The 23,691-nt window shown below is 48.6% G+C and overlaps 1 protein-coding gene across 2 annotated transcripts; it reads left to right on the top strand.

Annotated features, from left to right (window-relative positions):
* Positions 1 to 304: 304 nt before the first annotated feature.
* On the top strand, positions 305 to 21,852 carry LOC140902303 (uncharacterized). 2 transcript variants are annotated; one of them, XM_073322249.2, is made up of 5 exons: positions 305 to 409; positions 15,187 to 16,166; positions 18,063 to 18,189; positions 20,277 to 20,390; positions 21,003 to 21,852. In XM_073322249.2, exons 1-5 carry the CDS (start codon positions 376 to 378, stop codon positions 21,311 to 21,313), a joined length of 1,566 nt encoding a protein of 521 aa, XP_073178350.1. In that variant the 5' UTR covers positions 305 to 375; the 3' UTR covers positions 21,314 to 21,852. The 2 variants fall into 2 exon arrangements, with proteins under 2 accessions (XP_073178350.1, XP_073178349.1); XM_073322248.2 differs by having other exon boundaries at positions 309 to 409; positions 20,967 to 21,852.
* Positions 21,853 to 23,691: the final 1,839 nt, after the last annotated feature.

Below are 23,691 nucleotides of genomic sequence, written 5' to 3'. Positions count from 1 at the left end.
GGGTGTATGGGGGAGGGGCAATGTGGGGGATGGGTGTTGGGGGTCTCTGGGTGCTGTGGGGGAGGGGCAATGTGCTGGAGGGGTGTTGGGGTCTCTGGGGTGCTGTGGGGGAGGGGCAATGGAGGAGGAGGGACTTGGCGGAGGTCTCGGATGCTCGGGGGAGGGGCAGGGGGTTCATGGTCCCACCGAAACCCCCAGAGCCTGACAGACCCACTCCACTGCCGGGAGGGCGTCGGCCCCTTTACGAGCCGGCGCAGAGGCCGGGCTAAGCCCCGCCCCGGCTGAGCCTGACGGGCAGCGGGTCGCTCCAATCGGGAGCTGGGAGCCGAGCAACGCGTGGCCGTTGGGGCCGAGGCCCCCCCCCCGCCCCCCAGTATGGAGCCGGCCGCCCGCGCGGGCCCTCGCGCAGGTGAGAGAGCGGCCGGGGGCTGCGGCGCGCGGCAGCGTGACGTCGCGCCCAGCGATGGAGTGACGTGGGCAGGGGCAGGCCCAGGGAGAGGGGCAGGGAGGGTAGAGACAGGTAGCGGCCCAGGGGCAGGTGGGGATAGGGGCTGGCGGGGAGCAGGGCCAGGGCCAGGGCCGGGGGGGGGGATAGGGGCTGGCAGGGGGCAGGGAGCAGGGGCAGGTGGGGATAGGGGCTGGCGGGGAGTAGGGGCTGGCGGGGAGCAGGGAGCAGGGGCAGGTGGGGATAGGGGCTGGCAGGGGGCAGGGAGCAGGGGCAGGTGGGGATAGGGGCTGGCAGGGGCAGGGCCAGGGCCAGGGCCGGGGGGGGATAGGGGCTGGCAGGGGGCAGGGAGCAGGGGCAGGTGGGGATAGGGGCTGGCAGGGGCGGGGGCAGGGCCAGGGCCAGGGGGGGATAGGCGCTGGCAGGGAGCAGGGGCAGGTGGGGATAGGGGCAGGGGCAGGGGTTAGGGCCTGGCAGGGAGTAGGGGCAGGTGGCGATAGGGGCTGGCAGGGGGTCGGCCCAGGTGCAGGGGGGGATAGGGGCTGGCGGGGGCAGGTGGGGATAGGGGCTGGCAGGGAGCGGGGGCAGGGACAGGTGGGGTTGGGGCAGGCAGGGGCATGTGGGGATAGGGTATAGGCGCTGGCAGGGGCCCAGGAGTAGGAGCAGGTGGGGATAGGGGCAGGCAGGAGATGGGGTTGGGGTAGGGACATGTGGAGATAAAGGCTGGCAGGGGCTCTGGGGTAGGAGCAGGTATGGATAGGGGCAGGTGGTGGCATGTGGGGATAGGGACTGGCAGGGGGCAGGGGCATGTGGGGATAGGGTACAGGGGCTGGTAGGGGCTATGGGGTAGGAGTAGGTGGGGATAGGGGCAGGCAGGGCCCAGGAATAGGGACAGGTGGGGATAGTGGCAGGCAGGGGTTGGGGTAGGGGCTGGTAGGGGCATGTGGGGATAGGGTATAGGGGCTGGCAGGGGCTCGGGGATAGGAGCAGGCAGGAGATGGGGTTAGGGGTAGGGACATGTAGGAATTAAGGCTGGCAGGGGCTCGGGGTAGGAGCAATAGGGGTGGGTAGGGGCAGGCAGGAGATGGGGTTGGGGCAGATGGTGGCATGTGGGGATAGGGGTTAGTAGGGGCTCAAGGGTAGGAGCAGGTGCAGATAGGGACTGGCAGAGAGTTGGGGCAGGGGGGTGGGATTAGGGAAAGGTAGGGGCATGTGGGGTTAGGGTGTAGGGGCTGGTAGGGACTATAGGGTAGGAGCAGGTGGGGATAGGGGCAGGCAGGGCCCAGGAATAGGGACAGGTGGGGATAGTGGCAGGCAGGGGGTGGGGTTGGGGCAGGTAGGTGCACGTGGGGATAGGGGTTGGCAGGGGCTCCAGGGTAGGAGCAGGTGGGGATAGGGCCAGGCAGGGGCAGAGGCAGAAGGGATAGGGGCTGGAAAGGGCCCGGCCGAGGGGTAGGCGGGCAGGGCCCAGGGGGACACTGGCGGTCTCTGTGGTGGCTGTGCAGTGACCGAGGGGCGGCACAGGGCTCCCTGCCAAGGACCCCAGGGATGGTGCTGCTCCCTGGGCAGAGTCTGCTCCCCTTGGAACACCAGCTCAGCACCGGTCTGAGTGTGGAGCCCCCCCAATGCAAGCTCAGAATCTCTTGGACAGCAGCATCTGTAGGGGTTGCACATGCACTGTGCACTTGTGAGATCATAAAGGGTAAAGTGGCTACAATCGTTCCTCAGTTTCCTCTTCCCATCTGTGGCAGCGAGAAAGCTGTTGAGTTCGCCTGCTACCCTGTAACCGTTTTTCTCTGAGCTCTCTTTGGATCAAGACCTATCCTGTATTTTGTCTTATGTTAACAATTTTGAATTTCTGATAATTTTAAAAACAAAACAAAAAATCCATTTTTGTTTTGTGCCCTGTCCACATGTAATGGCAGACTTGCAGGCTTTGGGCTACAAGGCCTGTCCATCCTGTGATGGATTCATCCTGTTAGCTATCAGCCACAGCTGGTCTTTTTTGCCTCAGGGAAATATATGTACCTGGCCGGTGCTCAGTGTGAACACAAAAATCCCATGATACCTGCCTCAAGTTTTACCTGCTGGAGAAATCCATGTGGATCATCTCCGTTCCAGAAGAGAGAGGATCTTCCTCTAGATTGGACCAGGCTCCCATGAAGTCATCCTCTGATAGTGCCCATACTTGCTGGCGCACCACTCCTATAACCACTGTGGACAAGAAATTGATACCAGAGAGAGACTCCGCACTAGTGACGTCTGCGTTTGTAACCCTGGTTTCAAATCCAGCACCAAGAGACGAAGGAAGTCGGAGCACAGAGGCAGACATGGATCCAGGAACCACTCAGTGTCCTTCCATAAGGAGAGGTGGAGACAAGGATCAGCCCTCCAGGGTCATGACTACTAAGCTCTCTACAATTGCAAAGGCTAGTGAACGTCTCTCAGTCATAAGCTTGGCTCTGGAGAAACATGTCCCAGTACCGATCTTAACACCATCCATAGGACTGGTACTGACATCAGCAACACAGTTGTGAATGGAACCTGCGGACTCCTTATTAGAGGAACCAGTACTGACGATGTCCCAGGTACCACTGCCTCAGTTGGCACCAATGCATGCTCCCATCATGGCACTGAAATCGCTGTACAAGTTGGCACCAATCATTGAGGACATTTCTTCATCATCCCTATCTCCAGGGCACTCATGCTTGCTGATCTCATAGAGAACCCTTCCCTCTGAAAACCAGGGAAGGCTCTATAGAATGGTCTAGAGGCTTGTCCCTCCAACCCCTCTATGGGTGGCACTAGACTGGCCAACCACAAGCAAGCTAACCATATCGATATAACATACCACCATGGACATGCTGGGGACTCCCATGCCATGCCTCCGGGAGCGGTTCTTCCCAACCTAGAAAGAGGAGATTAAGGTCCGCCTGTGCACCCATAGTCAGGTTGCTATCATCTTTCTTGGGAGAACAGAAGCAGGGAGTTGAGGTGAGTGCATCTGAATGGGGGCACCCTCTCTTCGTGTCCAGATGTAGCTGTCATCTCTGCCAACATCAGCTCTGTACAGCTTCAGGGCTTTCCAGGAGCTGCTTTCCAGAATTGCAGAGACCCTGGATATAGAAACCTCTTTAGAGGTTTGACAACCTGTGCTCAGCTATACCAAGCAGAGTCACCCTTCCGATTAACAAGAGTATCCTAATAGTCACAAAGTCACTGCAGCAAACGCCTACCACCGTACCCCGCCCACAGCCAAACAAGCAGAAAGGCACTGTGTGGTGCCACAAGAGGGTTTTGAACAGTACTTTATGCACCCAGTGCAGTGACCCAGGCCTCAGCTAGTCTGTGCCTACTGTGAGGTGAGCAGAGGCAAACCAACACACTGGGAGGGTTACCTTAAATTTTAAACTGTCCAACTGAAAAATCCCAGAAATTTGGCAGGAACAGTAATAGAATATAAATAATAGAATATAATATAAATAATGTAAAGTAGCATCAAATACTTGCTCAGGAAAATAATAAACTTTAAATTACCATCACAATAAGTTTTTTTTACAACATGCTGTGTCACCCCAAGAGGGAATTGACGACTCCTCTCCCTGGCTGCAAAGTCCAGCTTCACCCCAGCTGTCCCTACTTTTCCTCTCTCTGGCTTTTGATGCTCCATTACTTCAGTGCTACAATGACAGCAGCTCTTTCCAACAGATGCACCCGCGAACAACAGCTCCTCAGCTGGAGGGCCATACAGCTTCCCAGGCACCCAAACTGTATTCCTCTGTCAGCGTCTCAATGGTTACCTCACTGGCCATACGCTCTGTGCCCCTTGTGGCCAGGCTACTTGTACACTGCCTTTCATGGTCCAACTTCCTCTCCCCAGCTTCCTCAGCAAATCCCCTGTTTGCCTCAGTGCAGTTTCTTTTTACCTCCTTCTTCTTGAACTGCCTTCCCATTGCCAATTCTGCGGCAGATTCCAAGCCCCTTCTCCAGCTTGAGCAGCCCTCTTGTCGACTGTCTCTTCCCCCTAGGACAGCACTCTATGCTGCTTCGTGACATATGCAGGCCCTAACATTGCCCTGTTGGTCAAAACTGCAGCAGGTGCACCAAAACTGCACCAGGATTATTACATCCAGCACTAGGCTCATTGGTAGTATCTGCTGTTTGTGAAAAATCAAAACAAACAAAAAGTAGCCCCCAAGATGAGGATCCAAAACAGCTGGACCTTTTTGGGAGGAAGGAGCATAGCTCTGCCTCACTCCAACTTCATATTTCAAACTGCCACTCCACACTTGGTACCAGGCAACAGGTTTGAAACGAGAGTTGAATGCCACATTCACACCAGTGGAGAGTTGACCCTTCCTTTGGATGTCACTTTTCCCCATTCCATTGAATATGGGCTGTCATAGCAACAGACAGATGGATGCCAGACATAGTTGCCTGTGGCCACTCTGTCCAATTCCAACCTCTGCCCCTTTCCCTGTCCTTCAGGGACCCGTCTCATAAGGATACTGGGGGTGAGGGGGGAACCCAACGTTGCCTCCTGCTTTGTCTAGAAGCCATAGATGAAGTACCTCGGGAGTACAGGGGAAGAAGCTGCTATTCCTTGTATTTTCTTATCCTGAAGAAGAAAGGGGAGGTCTGTGTCCTATCCTAGACCAGAGAAGATTGGGGATGGTAACACTTGCCTTCCTTGGCCCATCCCTTCAGGCTCAAGATTGGTTTGTGGCTCTATTACAGTGTGGTCTTGGTCCATGACTAGGGCATCTAGATGCTACCATAAAACAAATTATAATAATACTTACAAAGACACCATAATAGAGGCTCAACTTAAATGTATGCCTAAAATTAAAAAAACACAGTAAAAGAACTAAAAAAGAGCCACCATGGCTTAACAACCATGTAAAAGAAGCAGTGAGAGATAAAAAGGCATTTTTTAAAAAATGGAAGTCAAATCCTAGTGAGGTAAATAGAAAGGAGCATAAACACTGCCAAATTAAATGTAAAAAATGTAATAAGAAAAGCCAAAAAGGAGTTTGAAGAACAGCTAGCCAAAAACTCAAAAGGTAATAACAAAATGTTTTTTAAGTACATCAGAAGCAGGAAGCCTGCTAAACAACCAGTGGGGCCCCTGGACGATGGAGATACAAAAGGAGCACTTAGACGATAAAGTCATAGCAAAGAAACTAAATGAATTCTTTGTTTCAGTCTTCATGGCTGAGGATGTTAGGGAGATTCCCAAACCTGAGCCGTCTTTTGTAGGTGACAAACCTGAGGAATTGTCACAGATTGACATGTCAGTAGAGGAGGTTTTGGAATTAACTGAGAAACTTAACAGTAACAAGTCACCGGGACCAGATGGCATTCACCCAAGAGTTCTGAAAGAACTCAAATGTGAAATTGCAGAACTATTAACTATGGTTTGTAACCTGTCCTTTAAATCAGCTACTGTACCCAGTGACTGGAAGATAGCTAATGTAACGCCAATATTTAAGAAGGGCTCGAGAGGTGATCCTGGCAATTAGTGACCGGTCAGTCTAACGTCAGTACTGGGCAAATCAGTTGAGACAATAGTAAAGAATAAAATTGTCAGACACATAGAAGAACATAAATTGTTGTGCAAAAGTCAACATGGTTTCTGTAAAGGGAGATCGTGTCTTACTAGTTTATTAAAGTTCTTTGTGGGGGTCAACAAATGTGGACAAGGGGGATCCAGTGGACACAGTGTACTTAGATTTCCAGAACACCTTTGACAAGGTCCCTCACCAAAGGCTCTTATGTAAATTAAGTTGTCATGGGATAAGAGGGAAGATCCTTTCATGGATTGAGAACTTGTTAAAAGACAGGGAACAAAGGGTAGGAATAAATGGTAAATTTTCAGAATGGGGAGGGGTAACTAGTGGTGTTCCCCAAGGTTCAGGCCTAGGACCAATCCTATTCAACTTATTCATAAATGATCTGGAGAAAGGGGTAAACAGTGAGGTGGCAAAGTTTGCAGATGATACTAAACTGCTCAAGATAGTTAAGACCAAAGCAGACTGTGAAGAACTTCAAAAAGATCTCCCAAAACTAAGTGATTGGGCAACAAAATGGCAAATGAAATTTAATGTGGATAAATGTAAAGTAATGCACAATGGAAAAAATAACCCCAACTATATATACAATATGATGGGGGCTAATTTAGCTACAACTAATCAGGAGAAAGATCTTGGAGTCATGGTGAATAGTTCTTTGAAGACGTGCACGCAGTGTGCAGCAGTAGTCAAAAAAGCAAAGGGGATGTTAGGAATCATTAAAAAAGGGATAGAGAATAAGACAGAGAATATCTTATTGCCCTTATATAAATCCATGGTGCGCCCACATCTTGAATACTGCATGCAGGTGTGGTCTCCTCATCTCAAAAAAGATATACTGGCATTAGAAAAGGTTCAGAAAAAGACAACTAAAATGATTAGGGGTCCCATATGAGGAGAGATTAAAGAGGCTAGGACTTTTCGGCTTGGCAAAGAGGAGACTAAGGGGGAATATGATAGAGGTCTATAAAATCATGAGTGGTGGAGAGAAAGTGAATAAGGAAAAGTTATTTACTTGTTCCCATAATATAAGAACTAGGGGCCACCAAATGAAATTAATGGGTAGCAGGTTTAAAACAAATAAAAGGAAGTTCTTCTTCACTCAGTGCACAGTCAACCTGTGGAACTCCTTGCCTGAGGAGGTTATGAAGGCTAGGACTATAGCAGGGTTTAAAAGAGAACTGGATAAATTCATGGAGGCTAAGTCCATTAATGGCTATTAGCCAGGATGGGTAAGGAATGGTGTCTCTAGCCTCTGTTTGTCAGAGGGTGCAGATGGATGGCAGGAGAGAGATCACTTGATCATTACCTGTTAGGTTCACTCCCTCTGGGGCACCTGGCATTGGCCACTGTCCATAGATAGGATACTGGGCTGCATGGACCTTTGGTCTGACCCAGTCTGGCCTTTCTTATGTTCTTATGCTACCATCCACCTGGATCACAGGAAGTACCTAGGGAGCCCAGTCATTACATGTGAAAGGGGCCAATTGTATGGCTTTGCCGAAGTGGCAGGTAGATGTTAAAGCTGAAACCTAACAAATTAGATTTGCCAATTTGATAAATATTATAGCCAATATTTTAATGGAATCTAATAATGATAACCCCTTTTCATTGAGTCTGGGGTTTACTAATTTTAACATTGGATTTTTCTCAGGTCTGTATTTACCTTGTACAGTACTTTTCAAGTCAGGACACTTAGTTATTCTTAACCAATCAACAAGTTCATTAATTCATCAACAACCACATAGATATGCAATCAGTAGTTTTATAGATTAAGTTCAGATATCAGAGGTTCTAGGCATGTACTGAATAAAACAGACTCTCCTGCAAATATTTTATATAAACAGCATTGAGGCCATGCAGTTATAGTAGAGAACAACACAAATCACTAAGATTTCTTATTACATTTATTTATCAGCAATCAGTTCTTTAGTATCTCTAATATGTTTATCACACTTTAAGTAGTTCTCCAAGGAGTAAGGATGCACTTAGGGCACGCTTATGGTGAGGTCCTTGCTATTTCTAGTGTTTGGTTTGGACTAGTATAAAACATCAAAAGCAATTACTTAAAGTTAATTTCTGATGTCTAAACCATCCTATCCAGCCTCTTTTTGAAAACCTCCAGTGAAGGAACTTCCACGACTTTCCGAGGCAGTCAGTTCTGTTGTCCTACTGTTCCTACAGTTAGAGCTGGAGCCGTGAAATTGACAAGAATGACAGCCAACAACCCATGTAAGTAACGCAGTGTCTACACCGACACTGCATCGCCCTAACTACGCTGATAGAAGCCCTACGGCTCTCGTGGAAGTGAAGTTATGAAGTCAGTGGAGTAGGGCACTTACATCAGCAGGAGCAGGCTGTAGTGTGGGCACTGATATAATTAGGTCAATGTAAACTGCCTTACGTCAGCCTAACTCCATAGTGTAGACCCAGTCTAAGTCTTAAACTGCTGTGCTGTAGTTTGAACCCATTGACTTGTCCTGCCCTCTAGCAAGAGAGAATAATTTTTCTGCATCTTTTTTATTGCAGCCTTTCAGATACTTGAAGGCTGCTATCATGTCCCCTCTTAATCTCCTCTTTTCCAGACTAAACATACCCAGTTCCTTCAGCCTTTGCTCATATGCCTTGAATTCCATCCCTTTGATCATCTTTGTCGCTCGCTTTTGGAGCCTTTCCAGTTTCTCTGCATCCTTTCTATGCATTGGTGACCAAAACTGGATACAGTACTTCAGCTGAGGCCTAACCAGCACCTAGTAGAAAGATTATATCACCTCCCGTGACTTGCATGCTATGCCTCTGTTAATGCAACCCAAAATTGCATTTGCTTTTTTTGCAACAGCACAGCTCCACCACAACTCCTAGATTCTTCTCAGCAGTGCTGCTGCCAAGCCAGTTATCCCCTATTCTGTATTTGTGCATTTGGTTTTTCTTCCCTGAGCGTAGCACCTTACAATTCTCTTTGTTGAATTTCACTGTGTTGTCTATAGCCCAGTTTGCCAATTTATCAGGATCCCTTTGAATTTTAGCTCTATCCTCCAAAGTGTTCGCAGCTCCCCTTAGCTTTGTGTCATCTGCAGATTTGATGAGTTTGCTCTTTAGCTCTACATCCAGGTCATTAATAAACATGTTAAACAACATCAGACCCAGAACAGATTCCTGTGGAACCCCGCTTGAGACCTCCTTCCAGTCTGATATCACTCCTTTATAGTTACTCTTTGTTTGTGATTGTTTAACCAATTATGTATCCACTTAATGGTAGTTCCACCGAGCCCGCATTTCTCCAGTTTACTTATCAGAATGTCATGTGGGATTGTGTCAAAAGCGTTGCTAAAGTCCATTAATAATATATCCACTGCATTCCCCCTGTCCTCCAAACCAGTTACACTGTCAAAGAAGGAAATTAAGCTGGTTTGGCATGATTTGTTCTTAGTAAATCCATGCTGGCTGCTAGTCATCACCCCTTCATCCTCCAGGTATTTGCCATTGGAATGTTTTAACATTGCTCTAGTAGATCCCAGATATTGTGGTCAGGCTGACTGGTCTGTAGTTCCCTGGCTCCTCCTTTCCCCCCTTTTTAAAGATGGGCACCACTTTAGCCCTTCTCCTGTTTTCAGGACCTCTGCTGTCATCCATGAGTTTACAAATATTATTGCCAGTGGCTCCGAGATTTCTTCAGCTCTTTTCTTCAGCACCCTCAGGTGAATAGCCTCAGGCCCTGCTGCCTTGAGTTCATTCAGATGAGTCAGAAGATCTCTGCCGTGTTCTTATCCCAATCTGCATCCCTTTCCCTTTATTGTCTGTGATAACTTCACTAGTCATCCGTTCACATTATCCTATCATCCTATCCCTTCCTATCATCTTCCATTACCAGCTCACCTTCTCCATTGAGGAGTGGGCCCACACCATCCCTGATCTTTCTTTTTGTCTGACATATTTGTAGAATCCCTTCTTGTTGTCTCTAATATTCCTTGCCAGCTGTAACTCATTCTTTGCCTTGGCTTTCCTGATTTTGTCCTTATATGCTCATGCTATTCCCATATATGCTTCCTTGGTAACATGCCCCTCCCTTTCCTGTAAGCATCCATTTTGGATTTTAGATCGCTAAAAATCTCCTTGTGCAGCCACATTTGTCTCCTGTGGCTCTTCTTATCTTTCCTTTGCATTGGAATAGCTTGCTGTTGAGCCTTCAGTATTACATCTTTTAGGAACTGCCAACCCCCGTTTGACTCCTTTTCTTCCTAATTGATCTTTCCTATTTCTCTCAGTTAGTTGAAATCTGCCTTTCTGAAGTCCAGTATCCTTGTTTTGCTGTTTTCATGTCTTCCTTTCCTTAGGATCTTGAATTCTATCAGATCATGGTCACTTCCTCCCAAGTTCCCAACCACCTTCGTGTCCACAACTAATTCATCAATGTTGTTCAAAACCAGATCCAAAATGGATGACTCCCTAGTTGTTTCCTCAACTTTCTGAATGAGAAAGTTGTCCCCTTTCTTTCTCTGCTAGATTGAAGAGCCCATTAGCAAATACTCATTCCCTGCTAGTTCTCTCGTACTTTTGTTCCAGGGACTCAGTGGTTTTTACTGCTCAATATGAGATCAACATAGATTAGTTATGTTGCTGTCATATTATCACATAATATAATTGAAATAGTCTTGTTTATTTTAATTTTATTTTTTTCAATTGTTACGGGCAACTCCTACTTATTACTGCCTGAAATGTTGTATCTTTTTTAAATCAAAAGGCTTCCTGTTTGTGTTATAATGAAATAGTTTTATACTTAGACACAAATCCAACACAATTGCAATAGATCTTCTACAAAGTATGCCTTGTAAGGTATCAATGGGAATGTTATAGTCTGCTAAATATTATTACCCTGCTTATATGAGTGTATTATCATTGTATATGAAGTTATGAATCTTTGCTGTGTGTTTGTGTCTCAAACATGTTGTGTTCTTGGGTAACCCGCAAGGCAGATTTACATCAAGACCAGCCAGCCATGGTTCATGGGCCATCAAGGAGAATCAATTCTTCCAATGGGCTCCTCCTGAAGATGTCTCAGAGAGGACATAGACAATGGAGGCCCAGTGTCTCAGCAGGGCACATAGGACGTGTGATCCATGACTCCATGTTGGAGAGAGTAACTTTCCATGCGCATGTGCTGAAGGTATAAATGGAGACTTTTTCCTGCTCCACGTCTCTGGACTATGGTTTCTAACAAAGGGCAGCTTTGAACAATGGGCTGAGAACCCCCAGTCTTTTGGGTGATCTAGAGAGACTTACTGTAAGCTAGCAGATTTAACATCACTGCTGTTATCCTGATCTACAAACTCTGAAATCAACTGTAATGTATATGATGCATTTGAATCTTTTAATAACTCTCTTCTTTTATTATATGAATAAATGTTTAGTTTTTAATTTACTAAAGGATTGGCTATCAGCGTGGTTTTTGGGTAAGATCTGAAATATATTGTGACCGGGGGTGAGTGTCTGGTTTTTTGGAACTGGAAGAATCTAATACATGTGATTTCTGGTTTTAATCATCATTTATCACAGAAGTCTGGTCTATCTGGTAGTGCATGAGGGCTAGAGGGCCTGAAGGGGACTGTCTGTGGCTCCATAATAACTAGTACAGTATTTGGAAGCACACATTTGTTACTGCCTTGGTGACATCTTACAATAGAGTATCCACCAGTCTGGGGTCTGTGCCCTGGATTCCAGCAGTCTGACCTGAGATAGGCACTCTTAGCTGTGTCCCATGCCAGGCAGCATGACGATGGGTTTGTGTCAAAGAGTAAAACTATTGAATTACAACACAAAGAGGAGACATGTTGATTATGCACTACTTCTGTAGGGGAAATAATGTAAACATTAAAAAAAAATGAAATTTCCCCAAACAAATTTTCAGAAACGAAAAAAAAATTGTATTGAAATTCTTTCCCTTGGGACGTTGAGTTGAAATTGACATGCTTTAGCATAAATAAAATTGTTGAAATAACTTTTTCTGGCAAAAAACTGACAAATGTTGAGCCAGCTCTTGTCTTCTGTGCCGTACGAGCGAACAGTCCTGACTAATAAACAGATGTGTCACTCCGGCCCTGTAACGTTGTGTGTCTTACAATGCTTTGCTGAAGTAGCCCCTACCTGGGCCGCTCTCAAACAGCCTTCCAGCTTGCAAGCCACATCCCTGGTTCTCACCAGCTTTGGTTATACTGTAGGGTGACCCCAACACACCCCCAGTCTTAAATTTCCCCCCAGAAATATATGTCTTGTACTGCCCTGCCTTCTCCTGGACAATACAAATTATATTAAGTCTGCTATTTCTTTAATAGAAATAATATGCGCATAACTTGCCACCCCAAATGCAGGCTCCCAGACACTTCAATTTAAACACACTGGATTAGATACAATGATAAAGCAAGTTTATTAACTACAAAGAATATAAATAATGAGGCATAAAAGTCAGAAATGGTTATAAGAAAAATAAGATAAAACGTTTACTAATATCTAATTTAATGAACTATCAAATTCAAGCAGTTTCTCACCATAGGCTGTCAGCAAGCTTACTGACCAAATTCTGCAGGTTAGAACCCCTCCCCCAGATTCCAACAAAGGCTTCCTTTGTTGTTACAGGTGCATTGAATGTGATGGGAAGGGAGAGAGAAAGGGGGGTGCCTTGGGGTATTTGTCCCTCCCTTTTATAGTTGCAGTCATTTCTAGCTGGGCACCAGGAGCAGTGTTCCCTCAAAGCTGCGCAGCCGCCCAAGAATCAATCAAGTGCCGCACACTGATTAGCAGAGCCGCGCACATCCGGCACGTGTGTTCAGATGCCCCTCCCCCCGCTGCTCTGCAGCTGCGCTGCTCCTGCCCTCTGCCTTGGAGCCATCTGATCCACCAGCTGATTCCAGGACCCTGCTGCTGGCTGTGCAGAGCGGGGGGGAGGGAGGCGCTGACGTCAGGGTTTTCCCCTCCCCTCACTTCCCTCTGCCTGTGTACCCCATCTCTGCACAGCGGGGGAGGAGGGACAGGGCTCAGGAGCAGGACGGAGCTGCTGTGGTCTGAACGAGGCTTCTGGTGAGTGCCTCTGTGCTTAAAGACAGCGCACGGTCTCTCATATACTTCCCCAGCAGCCAGCACACACTCACACTGTCTCTGTCACACACACACAGTCTCTGTGTCTATGTCTCTCTCTCTCTCACACACACACTGTCTCTGTCTCACACTCACACAGTCTGTCTCTCACACACACACAGACACTGTCACACACTCTCACGCATACACACACACACTCTGTCTCTTTCACACTCACCTCCCAACACATACTTGTGTTGTTGTTACTTCTTGGTACTTCCTTCAATGCACATATATTCTGTGTAATTTTATTCTTTCAAGGTGCTGATGTTTTAGTTTTTCAATTGGTCATAATTTTATTTCTCTCTAATGCTTAAATTTAATTCTTTTGAGTAGTGAATTCTAAAATGCCTACCTTGTCTTGGCTGCAGTAATTTTCCCTATTAGTAACTTTTTTGAAAATATATATTATATCTAGGTTTTCTGTTTCTACTGGTGGCACACATCCGCACATTACCATTGGTGCACATAACCAAATTAATTCTGCACATGGATGGAAAAAAATAGAGGGAATATTGACCAGGAGCGAAAGAATCTATGTGGAAGGATGTTCCCTGCTGCATTTTTTCTCCTATTTGAGCTTTCTTTGTTTCCCTTCCTGCTTGATGGCTCTATTTACTGCTTAAATGCAAATTAAGCAGAGCACATGTTCCTGTGTTTGAGACAGACCTGTTTCACAACCTCAGTTTGGGCAGGGCTGTGGGTTTGGAACATGTGTTGTTAACACCACACAGTGGAATCTAGTAACTTCACATACAAATATTGCCATACACTTTTTATCAAGGTGATACTGACCAGCAAATTACAAGTTTTCAAATGATACCCTACCAGGCATACTTTGTACCAAGTTTATTACAATAGTATGTAGGGTATGAATACAGGGGTACGTTCTGTCACACCTTTACATTGGCTAGAAGCATCAGTGAACCTCATGGCTTACCCTCCTCATGCAGCCTGTCACAAGGAGCCGGTGAAGCCGAGGCCTCATCTGAAGTTTATCCCCAATGTAGTCTCAAAATTTCATCTGAACTAGCCTGTTGGCTTATGTGTGTCCTCTCCCGAGCCTACTCTCTGGATACTTCAGGGGACTTATAGCACTATGCTGACAGAACAAAACCGTCCATCTCCTTGTCTCTTCATAGCCATCTCTGGTGCTTTGAGAGGGCAGGCTCTTTTGCCCCAGAGGCTAGCCGCATAGATCATGCAGTGCATCTTGATGTATTGCCAGATGGCTGATGGGCCTCTCCCTCAGGCCATTGAGGCCCACTCTGCTGCAGCACAATCCACATCATCTGCTTGTATCTGAAATCTTCAAAGCACTGTGCTCTTGACCTAGCTGCAGGTCAGATGCCAAGGACTGGAGAACAATGCTACAATTTCAGTTCAGCTAGATCAGCTGCCTTCCAGATGGAACATTGCTTGCCAGCCTCTTACAGCAGGATCCACACTGATGTGTATTTGAAGCAGTGAGAACGGTCACTTACCCTATGGTAACTGGTTCTCTGGGATGTTATCAGTGTGGATCACATGATCTACTCTCCATCCCTGCTTGTTTGGAGCCCTCCACCTACAGGATTCTGAATTAGGGAACTAAGGGATGGTTGCTGCCTTTCCATGCTTTATGGAGTGCAAGGAAGTGCATGGTGCATGGATGGCCCTGATGGACACGGCTGTTCAAGTCTTTTCTCCTGCACACCTGCAGTAGAACCCACATTGACAACAGCATCTCAAAGATCCGCAGTTACGGTAAGGTAAGGAATGGTCCTTTGCATGGAGGGGGCCATTAGAGAATATATTTTTTTAAAGCGTTCAAATGAGGACGCAGAGAGTAGGAGCCTCTATCCAGGCCTCTTCCTAGTGTTGTTTTCTGTCTTTGTACTATCCCCTCCCTGTACTCTCTTTCATCCAAGGAAGGATTGAGAGATTCACTGCTTTGGTTTAAACTCTTATGATTAGTGATTTATTGGTTACAAACCTTTCCCAAATGTGTGTGTCTCCAAAGCCCAGGGAATGACTTGTGTCTGGATTCTGTTTTTCTTGCAGATAAGAATGGGATGGGGGCTGACAATGAGGAGGCCGGGATAGCTCAGAACGCTCCTAAGACAGTGGATTCTCTCATGGCATTAACAGAAAGGTTCAGAGAGTGTGATTCCCAGGGTCCTGGCAAAGAGGATTCCTCTGGGAGTCCGAGCGGGACACAGTGGCAGCAGCAGGGGGACACTGTAGGGAAGAGACAGAGTAAATCTGACTGGGGCCAGCCAAAGAGCCAACCAAGAGAGAAGCCCCATCAGTGTCCTCAGTGTGGGAAAAGATTTGGACACAGTTCACACCTTATTACCCACTGGAGAGTCCATACAGGAGAGACGCCCCATCAATGTGCTGAATGCGGGAAGAGGTTCAAGCACCGATCCTCCCTCAATACACACCAGAGAGTGCACACAGGAGAGCGGCCCCACCATTGTCTTGAGTGTGGGAAGAGCTTCCGGCACAGCTCCCACCTGATCACGCACCGGAGAGTCCACACAGGAGAGAAGCCCCATCAATGTGCTGAGTGTGGAAGGAGATTCCGACACAGCTCTTCCCTTAACACGCACCGGAGAGTGCACATGGGAGAGAAACCCCATCAGTGTGCTGAGTGCGGGAGGCGATTCCGGCAGAGCTCGCACCTGATCACCCACCAGCGGGTCCACACTGGAGAGAGACCCTACCAGTGCGCTGAATGTGGGAAAACCTTTGCTGGCCACTCCGCGTTTGCCACCCACCAGTGGATCCACACTGGAGAGAAGTCCCACGCGTGCGCCGAGTGTGGGAAGAGGTTCCGGCACAGCTCCTCCCTCCATGCCCATCGCAGAGTGCACACTGGAGAGAAACCCCATCAATGCACTGAGTGCGGGAGGCGATTCCGGCAGAACTCACACCTGATCGCGCACCGGAGGGTCCACGTAGGAGAGAGCCCCTTCCGCTGCCCTGGATGTGGGAAAAGGTTCAGCCACGGCACAGACCTCATTCGACACTGCAGGAAGGTGAGTCCCCAAGCTGCCAGGGCAGGGGCGGGATACAGGGACACGCTGTGACGTTACCCAGGGTACAATCTGGACTGATGAACAGCTGTGTCATTTCAGTGCTCCAACCTGGGGAGCCTTTTACACTCTTTGACAGCTAGCACTCCTGGTCCGCTCACACAGAGCCTGCAGCATGTAAGTTACTCCCACTTATAGTGTCTGAGTGCTGCAGCTAGCCACTTTTGATTTACACTGCAGAGCAACACCAGCAAACTCCCAGACCTGGACCGTCCCCAGAAATGTATGCTTTGGACTCCCCAGCCCACTCCTGCACAATACAAGCTCATACAAAGCCCTCATTTTATTAATAGAAAATGATAGGCACAAATCCTGTTATCCCAAATGGAGTTTCCCCAGCACCTCAGTTCAAACACACTGTTTTAGATAAAACAATGAACAAGTTTATTAACTGCAAAAAGATTTTAAGTGAATATAAGTCATGAGGCATGAAGGTCAGAATTGGTTACAAGAAAATAAAAGCTTATGCTCAAATACATTTGTTAGTCTCTAAGGTGCCACAAGTACTCCTTTTCTTTTAAGAAAATAAAAGTAAAACACAACTAATGCCTAATTAAACAAGTGAATTTAAAGCAGTCTCTCTCACCACGTTACAGCGGTCTTACTCACTGAATTTCTTCCCGTCAGGGTCCGTCCTCCAGTCCAAAGCTGTTTCCTTTGTTCTTCAGATGTTGTGGATGCCATGGGTAGAGAGAAAGGGAGGAATAATTTGGGACATCCACTCTCCCTTCTTATAGTTTCTTTTTCTTCTTTGAGAATCATCTCCAGCTGAGGTTCAGAACAGAAAGTCTGTGTGGATGGAACCCCTAGCTGTTTCTTTATCAAGAGGTAGATTTTCCCCCCACACCCTCTTTCGTGCCAAAGAATGGTGACTTTACCAGGTGATGGTCTATATGATTTTTTTGACACCTGGCTGAAGCGTTGGCTAGCCTTTTCTCTCTGGGGAACTGGTTTGTGACTGCTCCGCAGACTTCAAACATGTCTTAGTAACATCTTATAACTTTATATGCACACACATTTTACTAGGACAATAATTATCAGCAAATTATGAGTTTTCAAATGATATCTCACAAGGCATACTTTGTACAAAATTTATCATAGCCCTGTAAAAGGGGTGAACGTAGTGGTACGGACTGTCACACGCTGTCCTCCCCCAAGTGGTACAACCTGTTCCTGGGCCTTAGGGCTTGTCTACACATAAATGTTAATCCATAATACAGTAGGGTGTGAATGTAAATGGATTAACTATCTCAGATTAACTTGACGTGTGGATACGCTTATTCTGGGATAAATGTGCTTTATTCCAAATTAGCTTAATCCAAAAGTGAATTAAACTAATTTGGAATAAGGCATGCTTATTCTGGAATAAGAGCCGGAATAGTCTAAGCCCTTAGAAAGGCAGCTTTCTCTCTTGTAATAGAACGGTTTCTCTGCCTGTCTTGTCCACTTACTGTAATAAATATTTAAAACGAAACCTGGGTTTGGACAGGGCCAGAATCATCCTGTGTCAGGGCATGAACTACCCGCTAACTATTGGGGGAGAGGAGAAATTTCCCTGGGGGCAGGGCTCCCATATCTGCCTTCTGCAGGGTTTGGGGCACCTTCTTCCAGGCTGTCATCAGAGACTGGATACCAGGCACCAGGCTAGAAGGAGCCCCAGGTGCCTTGAATCCAAGGCCAGAGCCACACAGGCATCACTGCCTCTTGCCTTTTTCCTCTCAACAGAAAGCAAAGCTGCACAGAACACGCAGTGCAAGCCCCTGCTGCTCCGTGCGTGGATGAGCAGTGGGACAGGCCCGGGAGAGGCAGGCACTGAGGAGGAGGCGTTTGTTGTTCCAGGTACCACTGACGTTTGCGGATGTAGCTGTGCATTTCACAGCGGCAGAGTGGGCCCTTCTGGGTGAGAGGCAGCGGGAGCTCTACCGAGACACGATGATGGAGAACTATGGGAACGTGGCCTCTCTGGGTAAGGGATTTGCTTCTCCACATGTATTAGAGTCCAGGCCTTGGCTCAGGGTTTCTCGTCATCCCTTAGCATTCCTAGGGCTCAGCTTCTGTAGTTCCCAGAATCTGGGTGAGAAGCTGTCATCCTCCACTCCCAGAGCCACACCAGCAGGAGATGGGACAGACCAACTTTCCTAGGTTCATAGCGTTTAAGCACAGATGGGTTCATTAGATCATCCAGTCTGACTTTCTGCATGTCACAGGCCTTGACATGTCACCCCAATACCCCTATTTTGAACCCTGTGACTTCAGTTAAACTAAAGTCCTTGAGACACTCCACCATTGTGAATCACAGGCAGAGAGCAGGAGAGATCCAGGCATCACTAGCACCTGAGGCCCCTGCAATGGCAGGGAATTGGTTAGTGGTGATCCGAGCAGGCGACCCTCGTCCTATGCTGCAGTGAAAGGTGAAAACCCCCTGTGGTCCCTGCCAATCTGACCAAGGGGAAGATTCCTTCCCAACCCCAAATCCAGCATCAGTATGACCCCAGACATGTGAGTGAGGGACCAGCCGGGCATCTAGAGAGAGGATTCTCTGCACCATGTCAAACCAGCCCACCCCAACCAAGATCCTGTCTCTAGCTATGGCCAGAACGCTGATGCTTCAGAGAAAGATGGAAAAATTCCCTAGATTACAGTTGAACATCAGTGGGGGGAAAATCCTTCCTGACCCCTTCAGGTGCCTGTCTGAAGCCACGCATCTTGAGGGTGGATTATAGTCATTAGGATCTCCAGTACGTGTCCCCAGAGCACAGCACTGTGCTTGGAAGAGGAGGCTTCTGGGTGTCTTGCCTACTGCCCGTATTGAGAAAGTCTCTAGCTGTGTTTTCGGGTGGGGTGGGGAGCTAGGGGATAAACACTTGCTCTGTGCCAGAATCATAAAGCCTCTCGGGGTAGAGTGGGGATACCCTGGCCCTCAAACAGGGGCCAGTCACAAAGAAAAGTGCCTTGTAGCCTGGGACCAGGATTTCTCAACATCCCGGTGGGCAGTGGCTGCCATGGAAACCCAAGGAGAATGTTTCGGGTTGCAGTGTAAAGCTGTGAGTTGGAGGGGAAGCGCTCACTCTGGGTTGGATGGATGGATGGATGGATGGATGGATGGTTGGATAGGGGAATTCTGGTTAATTCCTGCAGAAAACGGCCCTTAGCACCTGGGGCCTGTTTAACTCTGAGATCCTCTTTTCTCCGGTCTCACTTGCCTCTGGTTTCAGCCTCCAGTCTAGCGATGGGGCGACCCTGAACTCCTGGCCTGTGTCTCTTTAAACTGACTGAATGAGTCTCCCTGCTACAGGGAGGCAGTATACACACTGCAGTGCTAATCGCTTTGGGTTAACCCCGTTGTGTTTGGTTGCCATGCAGCCAGGTTGGCTCTCGATTCCAAGGGCCTCCCAGAGATGATGCGTGGGGAGAGGACATGGGGAGGTCAAGTGCCCCCCCAGGTTGGTCTGCCATGAGCGAGGAGGGAGAGGGGCTCTACCTTCACTCCCTGATCTTTTCCCCCTGTACCTTTGGCTGAATTGGCTGCGCTCCCTGGCAGCCGGGCAGGGAGCAGGACAGAGCCACATCTTCCTGAGACAGCCTGGCTGGGAGGTAGGGCGGCCCACTCCCTGCCTGGGCTTGGCTGTGGTGCAGAGGGATCCCCTCACCGCAGGTAACATGGGGCAGGGAGAACGTGGCAGCCCCAGACTCTGCCAGGGGCTTGTCACTCGACAGGGGAGACACGTGTGTTGGTCACATGTCCTCCCCTTTAGCTTGTGCCCCCTCAGTCATAGCTTGCCCCGAGAGGGGGAGGGATTGGATTTAGCTCTCTGAGTTTGAGATAGAGGGTCCATTGGCATTTAGCAGAGGCGCTGGTGTCTTAACAGGGGCACATCAACTCCCCTCGCAGACACTTCGCCTCCGCAGAAGGCTTCTGTGATGTTTCCCCAGCTGTGCGGATCCCGCCTCCTTGTGAGCATGGGAAGGCTGGCTGGGGTTAAAATAATGGAACAATAAATGCTGAGACGTTTGGCTTGCTGGGACCTTACGTTTGGATTTGCCCATGAGCAGGGATTCCCGTTCACAAGCCTGACATCATCTCCTGCCTGGAGCGGGGGGAGGAGCCCTTTGTCCCAGCTGCCCAGGGCCTTGAGGAACCAGAGATCCTGAGAGGCATCTACGCAGGTGAGGGATGGGATAAAGCACCTCCGAACCCATGGACGAGTGAAATGAAATGTTGGGACCCTGGCAAAGCGGCGTGAGCGCCCCCCAGCTCTGCCTCCTCCGGTGAGCTCTGCGGAGGCAGGTCTTGGGCGGAGATGTGCAGTGTTTGTTGTGGCTCTGAGCAGCCTCTTTCTGCCTGGGCGGATTTGCCCCCCGAGTACCAGAGAGTTCTGGAGCCGTACTACAAAATGTAAACATAGAGTCCTGAGGCCAGAAGGGACCATTAGCCCCATCCAGTCTGGTGTCCTCAATCACCCAGGCCAGAGAACCTCCCTTGGAGAATCCTGCAGCCAGCCCCTTGCGAGTGACTGAGCCAGAAAGGATCCTAGGGATCCAAAGAGAGAGACCCCTGCAGCCCCCCTGCTCTGTCGCCTTCCCTTCACTATTCCCTTTCCTAGCTGTCCTCGTGCATCTCCTCCCCTCGGCAGATGGATGTTGTGCATTCAGCTCTGGGGTTCCTGCCCTGGGAGTAGTGGTTATCGGTGACACACCTGGGTGCGGTTCCTATTCACAAGGTTCCCTGTCTCCCACCCTCAGGGGACGGCTCATACCCAGATGGCCTCTTTATCCCAGATAATGACAGGATTGTGTCTCCGACTCGAGAGTCCTCACCTGGGAATCCCGACTGGGGAGCGAGCGAAGCAGTGGGCACCCTTTGGAGCTGCACAGAGACAAACCCGCTCCATGCACTGACTGTGGGGGGTGTCACAGCTCGTGTTGCATCAGAGACACCCCGCCGGATAGAAACCAGCAGGGCTGCGTCCCCTGGGCCCAGGGGGCCCCGTCCCACCAGACACATTCTGCATCACACACCATTCGAGGCTTGTGGGGTCAGTCGTGAGTTGTGGTCTCAGGGGAAGGGAGCATATTCCTGGGGTGATTAATTGCTTGGGAATCACATAATGGGGGGGCATTGGGGTAGAAACCAGAGGGAAAGGATTCCTGGCTGTATCACTGGCCTGCTGGGTGACCTTGGGCAAGTCACTGCCCTGCTCTCTGCCTCCGTTTCCCTATCAGTAAAATGGGGATAATGTTACTGACCTTTGTCAAACACTTTGGCGTCTAGTGAAAAAAAAACACTAGACAAGAGCTGGGTTTTATTATTTTATTTTATTTTATTTTATTATTAAGGAGCATCTTGGGCTTATTGATCATTGCTTAGGTGCCAGTGATCATGACTTGATTACTTTTGTCATGTGCAAACAGAACAATGTCCAAACCAGTATAATTATATCTACACTTGTACTTTAAAAGGGCCAGTTTCACAAAGCTGAAAAAAGTGACGAGTCAAATGAGCTGGGAGAAAGCATTTAATCAGAAAATTGTGAATGCTGTTTTGGAGTTGTATAAGAACATTGTACTAGATGCCTAAAAAACCCAAATTCCCCAAGAAAGAAATAAAGGCTATTCATGTGGAAAAAAACCAACAACCTGGCTTAGAGACGTGAAAGCAGCTATAAAAAAATACAATATGTAACATCTGGGGGAAAATGTAGAAAATTGCTAAGGGAAGCGAAAGGACACAAGGAGATTATCCCAGCCAGGGCTTTGTCAAGCCGGGCCTTAAAAACCTCTAAGAATGGAGATTCCCCCACCTCCTCCCTAGGTAACCCATTCCAGTGCTTCACCACCCTCCTAGTGAAATAGTGTTTCCTAATATCCAACCTAGACCTCCCCCACTGCAACTTGAGACAACTGCTTCTTGTTCTGCCTCTGCTTAAACCAAATCTGCATCAGAAGAAAGACTTACAAAAAGCAATGAAAAGGCAGTGTGAGACGCACCTAAACCTCTCTGGACAAGGATGACAGGATTCAGGAAGCTCCCCGAGCCTTATTTGCATGGACGATGGGACAAGGAGGCATCTCTATTAGCATACAGAATGGAGAACAGAGATTTCAAGGCAAGAACTGCACAGAACTCTGGGACCAGGGAAGCACTGAATGATGGGGGATCTCTGCTCCAGATGTTAATGAACCCATGCCCGCACACACCGAGCTCAGTAGTTATCAGACCAATTCTATTAATAAATCCTTTATTGGGATCCAAAATAGTGAAGCTCTCTAAGTGCATTGTGAGCTCCCACCAAGGAACACCGCCCATAGCCAGGAATGATCAGCTCCCCTGTCTAGCCTGAACAAAACAACTTTGGTAGTGTCCCTTGTTTACACATAAACAAATCTAGTCTTCTCCCTTGAACCATTGTTGTTTCTCTACAAAAAAATCCTGCTCATGCTCAAGGAAGTGTTCTGATGCCTGGATCCAAAATCTGCATCCGTTCCATTGGGACTTTATGTTCTCCTGACTGATCATGCTGTGGGCTCTGCCTGTCCCCAGCACTACAGACCCTCACCTACCCACCACCACCTGGGACCCCGGATCGATTCACGCTTCATGGAGTGGTGAGAACTCAGTGTGGTCTCTCTCCCCCTACCTCGTGGGTGTTTTTTGGTTTCCTCATTTGCTCTGCAGCAGCGCTCCTCGTACCTAAGCTAAAAGATCCCTGCAGCACCCAAAAATCCTAAGGGGTTTGCTCATCAAGTGGGTCACTACCAGAACAATTGTAACGTGAAAGTGGGGGTAGAGACGTGCTGAACCAGAGACATATGAGGGTGACAGCTTGGAGGTGCTGTTTGACCCACTCTGCTGAGTCCAGGGACATATAAAGTGTCAGCTGGGGAGTGCTGATTAACCCGGTGCTCTCAGATGCGCTCTATTAGTGTGTGCGTGTTCGTCTGATTCTGGGGCTGGAGGAACCCAGCCCCGGGGAACCTGCGTCCTGCCGGATAGCTCCACTGGGAGGGAACTTGCAGCAGGGAGAAGTAGAGCTCTGTATGAGAACAAGTGATACAAGCAGGACATTGATAGAAGTACAGAACCCCGCCCCCCGCTCCGAAGAGTTACCCTAATAAATGAGCATACCCCAAAGCTGGTAACACAGGGGACATTCTGCTCCAGCACGTGACGGGGGGAGAGCTTTCCCTAGACTCTCAGGCTGAGTGGCTGCAAATGGCTCTGAGGACAAACTGCCCGGCCCTGAGGGGGCAGCAAGATGGCATCACACCGTAGCACCAGGCCTGTGCTGGGGTCAAGCCAGAGCCCACGCCACGGCCTGTACTGCGTGGACCACACCTGCCTCCGCCGGCCAAGTCCTGTCCTGTCCTTCGACAACACAAGTAGCGTGTGCTGAGCCAGTAATGGTCGGTACATTTGGGGGGGTGCGCATATGCATGTCCCTCCATCTGCGTCCCTTTGTGCGGATCA

Source organism: Lepidochelys kempii, chromosome 23 (genome assembly GCF_965140285.1).
Source record: "Lepidochelys kempii isolate rLepKem1 chromosome 23, rLepKem1.hap1, whole genome shotgun sequence".
Classification (NCBI taxonomy): Eukaryota; Metazoa; Chordata; order Testudines; family Cheloniidae; genus Lepidochelys; species Lepidochelys kempii.
The sequence above is the reverse complement of the archived record's forward strand: the minus strand, read 5'-3'. Positions and strand labels throughout refer to the sequence as shown.

What these genes read in the sequence shown, in the direction of transcription:
- LOC140902303 (XM_073322248.2), top strand. Translation starts at nt 376, where the DNA reads ATGGAGCCGGCCGCCCGCGCGGGCCCTCGCGCAG. An exon ending in CCGCGCGGGCCCTCGCGCAG is followed by an intron (nt 410 to 15,186) that starts GTGAGAGAGCGG and finishes TTTTTCTTGCAG; the next exon opens with ATAAGAATGGGATGGGGGCT. An exon ending in TGGGAACGTGGCCTCTCTGG is followed by an intron (nt 18,190 to 20,276) that starts GTAAGGGATTTG and finishes GCCCATGAGCAG; the next exon opens with GGATTCCCGTTCACAAGCCT.